Below are 12683 nucleotides of genomic sequence, written 5' to 3' on the forward strand. Positions count from 1 at the left end.
GCTGCCACCATGATGCGGCTTGTCCACAAATTTTTTTAACCACAAGCGAAACAAATCGATCATTTGCAATGCTTTGAAACTCAAAATTTCAACATCCACAAACCAATCTAGTAATAAACTACTAAAAAATCCACTATGGAACTCGGGAATATCCACCTTAAAATCCGGGAACATCGTCGGAAGGAAATCAAACCACCAGGAACGTGATAAATCTGATACAACCTGATGGAGAGCGAAAGCTTAATTAACGGACGAGAACTCTAGATCTCCAGGAGAACCTGGATTGACGAACAGATCTTGCTTAGAACGTCGTTACTTGACGAAGAAGCAATAAGGATAGGGCCGAGATCAAGAACGATATCGACGTGGTTTTGCAAGCTCTCCTTACAGGGCTTGAACACAAGCTCTTAGGGTTAAAAGTCCTCTTCTCTAGGCTTTAGGCAAAGCTCCCTTAAAACAATATTTATTCAATAATCAATAAATGTCTTTACAATAGAGACTCACAGCTCCTTAAATAAGAAGAATCACAAAACTAAACCCTAACACAATTAAGAAGTTAATCTAACAATAAAAGGCCTACATCTAAATAAAGCCTATACGTAAATATAAAACCAGAAACAATCATGAGGTCCATTCACGACATTGGTGTCGTGATCATCGCAAAGATGTGCTGCATCAGAAAATCTCTTAGCAACAATCCTACCAAAAATCAGTACCTTCCGAAACGATTTGACCAGTCGGATCCTCCTTCTCCCAAACCCTAACAGTTCTGTTTCTCTCTTAACTTTAAGGAAAAAGTTTGATCTCCTTCTCTTTTTCTCCTTTACACCAAATAACCAAGATTTATCTCTCTTTCTCTTCCTCTCTCTGATGACAATGTCGACAAAAGCACAAAAGGAGAGGAGGCGACACTTTTAAAAAAAAGTCTAGGGCTTTTGGTTTTATCTAATTATACCAGAATTTAATTAAACCAATAATTAAATCGAAATTAATTAAAATCCACTCTTTCGATTTATTCAACACAACCCAAAATATAATTCCGGAACACGAATGTTACACTTTTTTAATATAAAGGTAAATTTTTTTTATTTTTTTAAACCAAAATTTTCTCCTACTTTCTCCTTTTTCAGTTTGTAATAGGTAGATTAATATATTGACCCAAAAAAGATTAATATATGCGTCTTCTGTTTCGAATATTGTATTTTATAATTTAATATAGTATTTTTAGATTACTTTATTTAATTTATCTTTTCACCTTTGAATTATATGGAATTCATATATTATTGTGCTTATAATTTTCTATTATTTTTTTATTTACATTAAATTAATTTTCTTCTCTTTTTTCAACCTTTATTGGTTGGTCATAGACCCTTTTTGTGCAACCAAAATTGTTACCAATCATTTAATCTCAAAGGGAAATAAAGAGTAGAAGCTCGTCAACCTAATGGTTAGATAAAATAGGCTAATCAAATACAAGCTTACAACAAACATAGATAGATAGATTGGAAAAACATAAATTGTTGTTGATAGATCCGTAGGAGTTCTGAGACTGTGACACCCTGGTTTGCGGATATATTTAAGAGAATTTATTTAGCCACCTATGTCACCATAGTACACTTATCTAGGTCCTGAGAGAACTCCAGAGTTAAGTGTGCTTGAGCTGGAGTAGTTTCAGGATGGGTGACCTTTCGGGAAGTGATTGTCAGAACTGTGCGAGTGAGGACAAAACATAGGAAAGGTGATTTATAGGGGTAAGTATTTGATACTAGGATTTTTGTATTTCCTAGCAGGTTAAATTAACTTTATGCAGTTGTAATACTTAAGGTGTCAATCCAATTGGGAATCTTTACTATCACTCAAGATGCAATCAAGAAATCACAAGTTAAGCCAATTTAAAGAGAGTGTTTGTCTAACAGTCCTAGTGTGGTCAAAATGCAAAACGGCAATGAGTCACAGAACTAGAAACGAGAATGCATGACAAGAAGCGAAAATGAATAAGTGAAACCGAAAACGAGTCTGAGCATGAACTAAAAAGCAAGAAACGAAACAGTCTCAGGAATTTAATAAAAATCAGAAGGAAAGAGGTCCTAAGGATGGGAGTAATTGATGTCGGTGGAGTATCCTAGTCTATAGAGTGTTTAACATGCTACAAGCAAACCTTCTCTAAGCAATGAACATCACTTCTTAGCTAATCCAATCTCTTGACAAAAGCTACTCAAACTCAACCACTTCCAAACCTAGCTCTCACTAGAGAAACATGATCAAGCATGGCATGAAAAACAAGTTCATTCACGTCAACAAACATCCTAGACAACTAATCTCTTAGGCTAAGAACGTAAGTCTCTGGCACTAGTTGGTCAGACATTTCATCGAACACCTTTTGGGTGCGGAAATGTCTAAAACCATAGTTCCAACTGATCAGAGAGAAACTAGTATTTCTAACTCTAGTCCAGAAGGGAATCATACAATCAAAGCTTAAACACTCTACATCCTTAGATCCTACTCCTAATCTATCCCATCCTCAAGAACTACCACACTACTCAGATCCGAAAATCATCATCAAGGATGCAAACACAGAAAATATTGAAACAAGCATTATTAGGTAGATAAAAATAAGATGAACAACATTTTAGAAGGAATCAAATGCAAAATCTGAATAAATCTCAAAGATATCGGAATACAAGTCTCAGAACATGTTTTGTGGCTAGGTTAAAACCTTCTGGGAAAGAAAACAATACGAGATAAAAGATAAGATGTCTCAACCAAGATCTAACAAAATGTATTTATAGTGAAAATATGGAAAGCCCTAAAACTTAAAACGACAAGGTAAAGCGTCAGTTCGGTAATCTCCTGAAGCGTGTGAAACCAAACATTTTTCTTCCCGATATGTGCGATCGAGTCCGTGCGCGTCGAATGGAATGCAGTGTCATCATGGCTCGGACGGACGGCTGAGGAGCATGGCTCGATCAGACAAGCTGGAGTGCGTGGCGGGGGAGCATGGCTCGATCAAACAAGATGGAGTGCGTGGCGGGGGAGCATGGATCGATCAAACAAGCTGGAGTGCGTGGCAGGGGAGCATGGCTCGATCAGACAAGCAGGAGTGCGTGACGGGGGAGCATGGCTCGATCAAACAAGCTGGAGTGCGTGGCGGGGGAGCATGGCTCGATCAGACAAGCTGGAGTGCGTGGCGGGGGAGCATAGCTCGATTAGACAAGCTGGAGTGCGTGGCGGGGGAGTATGGCTCGATCAGACAAGCTGGAGTGCGTGGCGGGGGAGCATGGCTCGATCAGAAAAGCTGGAGTGTGTGGTGGGGGAGCATGGCTCGAGCGTGGTGTATACGCATCCACTAAAACAATGAGAACTCTTGAACCACACCTCCGATTGGCTTGAAATAAACGGTGTTGGAAAGATAACTCCATTCCCTACAACTTTGATGAAGACGTCGAAAGCTAAATCCCGCTCGACTGGAACGGCTCGAACGGATGGCTCGGTTGACGCTTCCCGGAGATGGCTCGGTTGACGCTTCGTGGAAGTGTTTTGAGATTGGCTCGAGAGACGGTTCCAGGAGTGTTGTGCAGCGGATGGGTCGAGCGATGCGCTTCCAACGTCTCCTAAATACCTGAAATACTCCGAAATACACAATGTATGCAAGGATGATGCAAGAACTACCTAAACATGCAAAGTGTATAGAAAGGACTAGAAAATGATGCAAACCAATGAGTTATCCTAGCTAAATGCATGATAAATATATGCTAAAGAGAGGCAAAATATAGACATATCAGTATTTAAAGTCTCCCTGACGTAACAAACCGGCCGTCGGATATGGGTGGGCTAGAAGTAGACGTAGGGCCCACTGAGGAAGGTGGACCTATAGACTGGGAGTGGACATGGTCTCACTAAGCAAGGTGGCAGTCGGGGCGTTCCAGAGACAAAGGCTACATCATGGTGTGTCAAAGACACTTCCACAAATACATTAGAAAATTTAACATTAGTTACCATCAAAAGATTTTATGACTTTAGAAAATGGTCTTTTGTTTTATTGGTTGTCAGAGCAAGCCATTTTGAGATGGTTAAAAGACGTGAACATGTTCTCTCTACACATGAGGAAGGCAGAACCGAGGTTCTCTCTATGGTGGAGGAGGTTGGACGCAAGGTTATCTTCTCAAGGGAGGAAGGTGGAGGAGGTTGGACGCAAGGTTATCTCCCCAAGGGAGGAAGGTGGAGGCAAGTCTCTCTCCATGGTAAAGGAGGTTGGACGCAAGGTTCTCTCCATAAGGGAGGAGAGCAGAGCCGAGGTTCTCTCCATGGTTGGTCATACACTATTGTGATATTACATCATTGATTAGTATACTATGTACTATATTTTTTATTTGAAATGTTTTTTGAACCAACAATTTTAGTAATTAAAAAAACTATGCAAAAGTGAAAGTAAAAAGACATATAATAGTTGGCTTAATGTGTTCATACAAACATTTTCTAGGTGGTGCTAAAGAATATATTTGTAACATAAAATATATTTAGGTGTAAAAAATACGCTTTTAATGGTAACATACATAAAAGATTTGTAAATGAATATAAATTAGTATATAATAGTAAAAATAAAATTTATAAATAATGTTATTTATAAAACTTTAAACCCGCACATCAAACATGTCCTTATCTAGCTTATTAATAATTTAAAAGAATCTTAGGCCTCTCAATAGCGTTCAACCCGCAAAGATACATATAATATACAAACAATGTTTTGTAATATTAATTATTATTTTTTGTTTTAATTAATATTAATTTATTCAAATCTGAATATCTAGAATTCCATAATATATACTAGGTTCGGACCCGCACATACGTGCGGGGTTGATTTCAAAAACTAAGTTTATGATCAAGTTTGCAATATGTTATGTACGTGTTAGATTATGTTGTAAGCGTATTTTATATAAATATTATTAACATTCATGTCCAAACTCGTTGATTTATTTTTACTTTGGTATAGAGAAAAAATGATCTGATTGTTTTTATTATTATTAGTGGCACATTCAAAAATAGTAAGAGAAATGTGATATGTTTAAAGTTTAGACACGTCTCTTCCCTTTCTGTGGACTATCAAACCGTTTCATCCCAAACCGGAACTACCCGTCCCAGACCGGAACTAACAGAAAACCCATCCCAGACCAAAACTAACAAAAAAACTCGTTTCGTATTGTCCCATGAACTATCAAACCGTTAAAATTTACCAGTAATATTAATTAAAATTTGTCAAATCAAATGACCTAAATTTTGTAGCTGGACAAATCTATCTCGTTAAGCCTGCCTTGTAATGATTTTGCTATTTTTTAACTATAGAAAACCCGTCCCGCGAAACCCATAAGAGAAGTGTGTCACATTCATTTGGTTTGATTTTGCAAAACCTATGGATAACAAACGTTTCAATAAAAAAAATTATAATATACAAATTACTTTAAGATTATATAATATAGAATAGGCATGGGCATAAAAACCGTATCCGAATATCCAACCCGAAACCCGACCCAAAAACTGGGTTTGGTTTGGGTAAGGGTTTACCTACAAAACTTTATTGGTTTCTATTTTCTAATACCTGTAGGTTCGGGTTAAGGTCAGGATTGGATAATATCCGGTATCCATTCGGGTATCCATCATAACCCGAATATATAAATATATTAAAAAATATTTATAATATTTAGCATTAATATAATTCAATTTTCAATTAATTTTAGTTATAATTTTGAATATTTCAATTAATTTTAAACCTAAACATCAAAAATAATCAAAATATCTAAAATTATTTTTTAAATAAATCAAAATTTAGCTAAATTTATTTAAATTTAATTAATTAAAACTTTTTTTACGGTATCTAAATCCGGTAATACTTGAACCAAACCAAACTCATATATCAAAAAATAACCAATGGATTCTATTTTGATAAAAATAAAATTAAAATTTTATTCGACCCAAGGGCCATAATTTTAGAAGTCCATTAATATTTTAAGATAGATCATATGTTGAAAATTAATTGGATCTCATTCTTTGTATTGGTTGAAGTTTATTAAAAGGGAAAAAAAAAAAAAAAAAAAACAAAAACAAAAAGAAAAGAAAAAAATGAAACGACAAAAACATCATTCTTGCCGTCTCCGCCTTCAGTTTCGCCTGAGAAAACAATTTCTTATTTTACCTGTCAGCCAATGGATCTCTTCCTTGATACCTTTTCCTTTTCCTTCATTCTTCTCATTTCTACCTTCGATTCCTATTTCTTATGAATCTCTAAATCTTCTGAGCTTAATCCTATGACCATCATAGGTAAATCTAATCACCTCTATCTCATATTAGTATTATTTCCCGACAAAATCAAATCAGATTCAAGTCGATTTGCTATGTTTTAGATTTGAGTCTTGAGTTACTCATATTGGGTTTTTTTTGCTTCTTTTTTTTTTTTCTTTCTAAACCAAGTTTCCGATCCAGATTAATTATAAAATGCTCAGATTTGCTGTTGTTGGTACAATGTAAGTTTAAGACTTGAAGCTCTTTTATTAGATTGACTCCATTTGCTGGATTTGCTTTAGCTTCGATGTCACTGGTATTAGTTTTGGAGTTACGATCCCCTCTCTCTCTCACACACACAAAGCTTAATTAATTAATTTATTTACCAAATTCCATCATCCTTCTCCTGTATTCAATTTCAATCCGTCGACTTGAGCTGTCTCTTCAATCTTTATATTATTTCTTTGCTGCCGCTCCTTTGTTTTTTTCATTAATTTTGTTTGTTCAGTTTTGCAGAGGAGAGAAACAAAAAAGAATGGAAAACATTGTTATGGGATGTGAGATTAACGCATGCACGCAGTTCAATTGCAACATCAAAAGCCTCTTTATAATGATGGCTTATCAAGTAGAGTAATCATGTTTCAGATTTTAGTTCTTATCATAGTCATATATATATATATATATATTTATTGACTCCTTTTGAATCCCTCATCTTAACTCAACGATTTGCTTATCATCATCTCATACTTTGCTTTTGGTATCAGACAAAGTGAAAACAAATCAGACTGAGACAATAACAGAATAATAATAGTACATGTTTTTTTTTTTTTTTACTATTGAGATTCTGAGAATACAAATAGGATCTTTGATTTGATGCAAAGGCCTCCTCAGATAACCGAAATAAAGATATGCTCCGGCTATAGCAAAGTTTTATCTGAGTGTATGAATTCTTGTGGTCTAAGAGATTTATATTTTCTTGATTGCACAGATTTGCTGGACTTGCTTTCATATTTTCATCTACTATCCTCCATTCCTCCTACAGATCCTGGTACGTTTTTATATACTTTCAAACCTTATATACATTAAGTCAATGGTAAGGTGCAGTTCACCATATTTTGTATTATTACATGATGAAAAAATATTTCAATATAAAGGAGCTAAGTATGGTGAATAAAACTAATTAAGATTCTAAAGGTTACTTGATCAAAAAAAATTTCTGTTCGTCATAGAAATTCATTGCATTTCTCTATTTTCTTCATTGAAATGTTTATAGCTGGATAAACAGATTTATACATAATATAAAAATCTAAACTGCTAGAAAACGACAACAAATCATTTATTCTCAACCTTCAGCTTTAGTGTCTCGATCTTTTTGTCAGTCAAATCCACATCATTCGTATGCTCACCATTTTCTTCTTCATATTTCTCCAAATGTATTGGTTGTATAGACAACTTCTTGGGTGTTAATGATTGTTCAGATGCATAGACTCGCTTAGATGATGGGGTAGATGCATAGACTCGCTTAGATGATGGGGTAGATGCATAGACTCACTTATTGCTTCCAAGTATGAACTATCTTGACTCTTATCCTTGTTTTGAAGGCCTTGAGATCAGAAACATGTGTGAAACCATCGGTGGCAGCCATGACTTATACGAAGGTGATTTTCTATTTTCTATTCAGTTTGTTTGTATGTTTGATGAGTTTAATATTGACGTTTCTATACTATGGTTTATATAGTAGTTGATGTTGGCTTTGGGTGAAAGGTAGAATATTCGCTGCATTGAATAGAAGATTTTCTGTTTTTGATTTGATTTTGTATTTTGATATGATATAGGATAGTAAGAATAGGGATTGGATCAAACTGTTTCCGTTTTCTGTTTTGATTATTCATTTACTTATTTATTGAGGTACGAACAAATGGTAACTAACAGTTAAGGGTTGGTGTGATTGCCTGAAATGAGAATATATGTGATTATACTGAAATATATGCAGTTAATGATTTGATTTCATTTCGCCTCTTGTTATGATACGCTAGAGGATCATGTGACATTTCTATATTTCCTCCGCAATTATGATGATTATGATGTATTTTTTTTTTCTTTTATCCTACAGGTAAAAGAAGAAGAATAGAGTGTTTGGATACACTTATAGTATATCAAGGATCCGAATGAGATTCTCCCAAACAGTTATGATCCGCGTCCCGTATACAATTAAACTAGGGAGGTATCCGCGCTTAAAGCGCGGTATTAAGATTTTAATAATAATTGTTTTGTTACTTTATGATATGTTATTTTTCTAAACTAATTTTTTAAAACTTTATAATATTTTATTGGATTATAAATATATTTTTGTATTTGCATATATAGTAAAAGACTTATTTAACTAAAGAAAAATAATTTTCTAAATGTGAATTACTAATTGAGTCTTTTAAATAAACTTGTAAACTGTAGTAAACAGCTGTTGAGATTCAATAAGTAATACCAAATTTTGTAAGAGCGTAAGCAATTTCCAAAAGTTCGATATTAGAATGTATTATCTAAATTACAAAATAAAGTTTAGAGTAACGGAAAGTTGGATTTGAGTAGCGGTTAATACAAAAACTAAAATATAGAGTCCTTCAAATAGAAGAAAAAGAGACAGCCAACATCCCATTCTTTACATTTGAGTTACTGAGCTTTAACCTTGTTGGTTCATCACATGTTTTATATAATAACGCCCAGCAAATTCAGTCCTGCAAATATATAAATTGTTTTAAGAAATTTGACTTTAACATCATACAGAACTTGATTTCATAAAAATAATTACATATTACATAGCCTGATGATGCTCCAGTTCTTCGTACTCTGGTTTTATGAAGATCTTCGAAGAGTTTAAGGTATTTTCAAGACATGGTGAACCTATAGGACATTTAGAATTTTAGGTAATTTTATTGATTACCTTATGATAATTAAAACTTACGTTACATACCTTCATATTCTCCAACCCTCATAAACCGCATTACACAGAATACAGGTTCGGATTTGTATATGAGATGGCACCCGCTTGATTGCCATATGGTCCTGAATTCAGTAGCGTAGTTGTCTTTGAGACGACACTTCACAGTGTCACACCTACATGTTTATCAACTCAATTAAAATGTTGACAGAAACTAATTTGAATTGTAACAATCATAAAGGGAAATTAAATATCTAGTACCTGCCATTCAACAATGTGAGAACAACTTCATTAATATCAATGATACTCCCAGGCCGTCTTCTATCTTCAACATCCATTATACACACACAAACATCTAATTTGGGAAAATAGAGAATATAGGTTTTCAAAGTGTTGCTAATCTATTATTGGTAAAGTGTTATTATTCCTTTTTTATGTGAAGAACCAATACACAAAGTTTCATAAATCCTAAAATTAAGAATCTACTTTTCAAACACAAAGATACCAATTAACTATATAGACAGATTGTTTCAAACTAATATAATCAATTTAAGAAATACTTACCGAAAGTTATGGAATGATATATTCTTCCATGTTTTATGTCATCCAAATCCTCGAACCTAAAGTAATTCTTAGGACTCAATGATTCGAGCAGCGTCATTGTGGTTTGACCCGTAAATTTAATCTGATAGGGGTGATGAGTATTCCTATCCTCCAGGGTTGGATAGATCACTTTGAAATTTCTAATATTGTACCACTCACCATCGTATATATATTTCGGGAGGTTAGCGAGTGTATCGTTCAAATAAGGAGCTTCAATAGTGTCACCCTTCACAGTTTAACAAAAAATTTGTAAGAAGTCTTTTATAAAACAACTGTTAGAACTCAAAATTTAAGTAAATATCATTCAGATAATGACTCTAACCTTTTGATCCACAAGAAGCAGAACTCGTTTTTTGAAGAACTCTGTGACTGTCCAAGAGTGTAAGACCTTGACATTGATACACCAATTAGTTCTTTCTCGAACCAGATCAGCAATATAATCGAATTTCATGATTCCCTCAAATTAGGTTTTGCTTGATTCTTCAATGTTAACGAAAACAAAAAGGGGATTTTTGATTTGTAAAAATACAAAGAGTCACGACTAAACGTTGCGTCTCAATCTTTTTAGTTTCTCGCTTTAGTCTGATTATTTTAAATTATAATATTATATAAATAAACACAGTTTTAATATAAGGTTCATCACATTTTTTATGTAGAAAATATAATTTATGTTAACGTGTTTAAGATGTTTATACGTACTCAATTTTCAAAAATTAACACTTGGATATTAATATGTTTTTCCGTACTCATTTTTAAAAACTTAACACTTGTATATTGATATTTTAAAAGGTAATATCATTAAGGTGAAAAAAACTGAGAATCAGATGACAATATTATGGAATGGAACGTTATAGTAGATATTAGATGCTTAAAAGAAAATCATATATTTTCAAAGACTTCTTTGAAAACTACATTAAGGATTTTGTTCTGACATTTCTCTTCTTCATCTGTAATCAAAATCTTCAATCCTTTTCTGCTTGTAACTCTGGAAAATGCAACGTATAGTTGTCCATGTGTAAATACTGGCTTGGGTAGATACAATCCAACATGTTCCAACGTCTGTCCTTGGCTTTTGTTTATAGTGATCGCAAATGCAAGAGCAACGGGAAACTGACGACGCCTCATACGAAAGGGAAACTTTGCATCCGGTGGCGACACAAACATCCTAGGGATAAGAACTTTGTCGTTGACGTTTCTTTTACCTGTTACAATCCTTGCTTCAATAACATGATTCGCCATTTGTGTGACAATCAATCTCGTACCATTGCATAAACCTCCCTTAGGATCAATATTCCTAAGCAACATGATAGGTGCTCCCTTTTTTAGCGTCAGAACATGGTTAGGTAATCCAGAAACGTGAATACTGTTTAAGAATTCCTGAGTGTAGATCATATCGTCGTATGCACTTGTATCGGAAGTCTCGATGCTGTCTGAACTCAAATACTGTCTTTCTTTCCCTGGATATAATAAAATTCAAATAAGTAACTGTTTATATTGAATTTTGTTTGCAAAAAAAAATATTTTTTAAAAAGTTGCACTCTTAATTTACCTGGAAGTTGAGAGAGCATATATTGATTTATTTTATCGACATCATCATTTCTTGGACTAAGAATAGCTCTTTCGCAAAAAAATTTTGCATCGGTCCTTGTTGCAAATGATGGACCGTATATCTGTTTAACAATTGCTTCTATAGGATTATCACATGCAACAATCAATAAATCCTCGGGTATTTCTATTTCTACCTCACCATTGTTAGGCTCGTTGATCTTGCCATCCCCAATATCGAGTAGCCATTTTGAAAATGTGGAGAGAGCATCTGCATCTTGACTATTTTTCGCCTTGCGAAGCCTCATGTTTTGTGTAAGCCGAAGTACTTTACAACTATCCCAAAGCAATGATGAGTTTATAGAGGCTAAAACTGTTCCAACTCTCCCAGCCTCTGGCACAACCGGTAAAATTTGTCTAAAATCACCCCCTAAAACAAAAACTTTACCTCCAAAAATCCGATCACACTTCATAATATCTCGCATACTCCTATCCAAGGTTTCGAAACAATATTTGTTCATCATTGGAGCCTCATCCCATATAATGAGCTTTGCTTCTCTAATTAACTCGGCAACATGTGATTTACCATCTATCGAACATATTGTAAATTCGTCCACATGGATGGGTATACCAAATCTAGAATGAGCTGTCCTACCACCTTCCATAAGTAAAGCAGCTATACCACTCGATGCAACATTAAGAACAATATCACCCCTAGATCGAATATCAGCGCCAAGAATACTCCACAAGAATGTTTTTCCGGTACCACCAAATCCATGAACAAAAAACATACCTCCCTCGTTACAATTCACAGCTTCAATAATTTCTAGGTAGACACTTTGTTGCTCATCGGTCGACATACGTAACCACTTGTCTAAATTCTCTCTTTGTTCATCACGGCTGTAGTTTCTCTCATCTTTTAGAAGCCTATTCTCATTATTATCCATCACAGATTGGTCTGGTTTAGGCATATTCACAATAGTTGACAGAGAGCTTCCGTTGGACCGCATAATTCTTTCAATCTCAGCTAAGCATAAGTTTGTTATCTGTTCCTGACTTAACATTAGACCTGCATTAGGGATAATTTTTTTTAGTTGACATATTTATGATCAGAATAATAATCGCATACGTTAGTGTAGATCAGTAAATTTTAGAAGTACTATACTATTATATTTATTTATATTTTTTAAACTAAATACTTACTGTGGTTATTCGTACGGTTCCTTTGCAAATACAAAATATCTTCGCACAATATGTCTTTTGTAGTGAGCCAGAGATCGTGAGGCACCGAGACACTTTTCGAAAGCAATAGTATGACAAACAACTT

At 34.4% G+C, this 12683-nt stretch overlaps 3 protein-coding genes and 1 long non-coding RNA gene across 11 annotated transcripts; 1 reads left to right on the forward strand and 3 right to left on the reverse strand.

The window, feature by feature from the left end:
- The first annotated feature begins 6091 nt into the window (after window positions 1-6091).
- Window positions 6092-8635, forward strand: LOC104789614 (uncharacterized). 8 transcript variants are annotated; one of them, XR_015557061.1, is made up of 6 exons: window positions 6155-6312; window positions 6463-6515; window positions 6782-6903; window positions 7262-7321; window positions 7875-7931; window positions 8387-8635. It is a non-coding gene; the product is annotated as an uncharacterized LOC104789614 (long non-coding RNA). The 8 variants fall into 8 exon arrangements; XR_015557054.1 differs by having other exon boundaries at window positions 6157-6312; window positions 6790-6898; XR_015557057.1 differs by having other exon boundaries at window positions 6172-6312; window positions 6782-6898.
- Window positions 8636-9682: 1047 nt separating this feature from the next.
- On the reverse strand, window positions 9683-10262 carry LOC147943848 (uncharacterized). Its single transcript, XM_087512387.1, has 3 exons — window positions 10134-10262; window positions 9773-10037; window positions 9683-9690 (listed from the first exon to the last, which is right to left on the reverse strand). Exons 1-3 carry the CDS (start codon window positions 10260-10262, stop codon window positions 9683-9685), a joined length of 402 nt encoding a protein of 133 aa, XP_087368513.1.
- Window positions 10263-10690: 428 nt separating this feature from the next.
- On the reverse strand, window positions 10691-11203 carry LOC147943849 (uncharacterized). The gene has a single exon (XM_087450684.1). The coding sequence runs from the start codon at window positions 11201-11203 to the stop codon at window positions 10691-10693; it is 513 nt and encodes a 170-aa protein (XP_087306810.1).
- A 44-nt stretch (window positions 11204-11247) lies between these two features.
- Window positions 11248-12432, reverse strand: LOC147943850 (uncharacterized). The gene has a single exon (XM_087512388.1). It carries the CDS (start codon window positions 12418-12420, stop codon window positions 11248-11250), a length of 1173 nt encoding a protein of 390 aa, XP_087368514.1. The 5' UTR covers window positions 12421-12432.
- Window positions 12433-12683: the final 251 nt, after the last annotated feature.

Source organism: Camelina sativa, chromosome 5, assembly GCF_030686135.1.
Source record: "Camelina sativa cultivar CO46 ecotype springtype chromosome 5, ASM3068613v1".
In the NCBI taxonomy this organism is placed as follows: Eukaryota; Viridiplantae; Streptophyta; class Magnoliopsida; order Brassicales; family Brassicaceae; genus Camelina; species Camelina sativa.

What these genes read in the sequence shown, in the direction of transcription:
- LOC147943848 (XM_087512387.1), bottom strand. Translation starts at nt 10,262, where the DNA reads ATGAAATTCGATTATATTGCTGATCTGGTTCGAGAAAGAACTAATTGG. An exon ending in TGCTTCTTGTGGATCAAAAG is followed by an intron (nt 10,038 to 10,133) that starts GTTAGAGTCATT and finishes TAAACTGTGAAG; the next exon opens with GGTGACACTATTGAAGCTCC.
- LOC147943849 (XM_087450684.1), bottom strand. Translation starts at nt 11,203, where the DNA reads ATGATCTACACTCAGGAATTCTTAAACAGTATTCACGTTTCTGGATTA.
- LOC147943850 (XM_087512388.1), bottom strand. Translation starts at nt 12,420, where the DNA reads ATGTTAAGTCAGGAACAGATAACAAACTTATGCTTAGCTGAGATTGAA.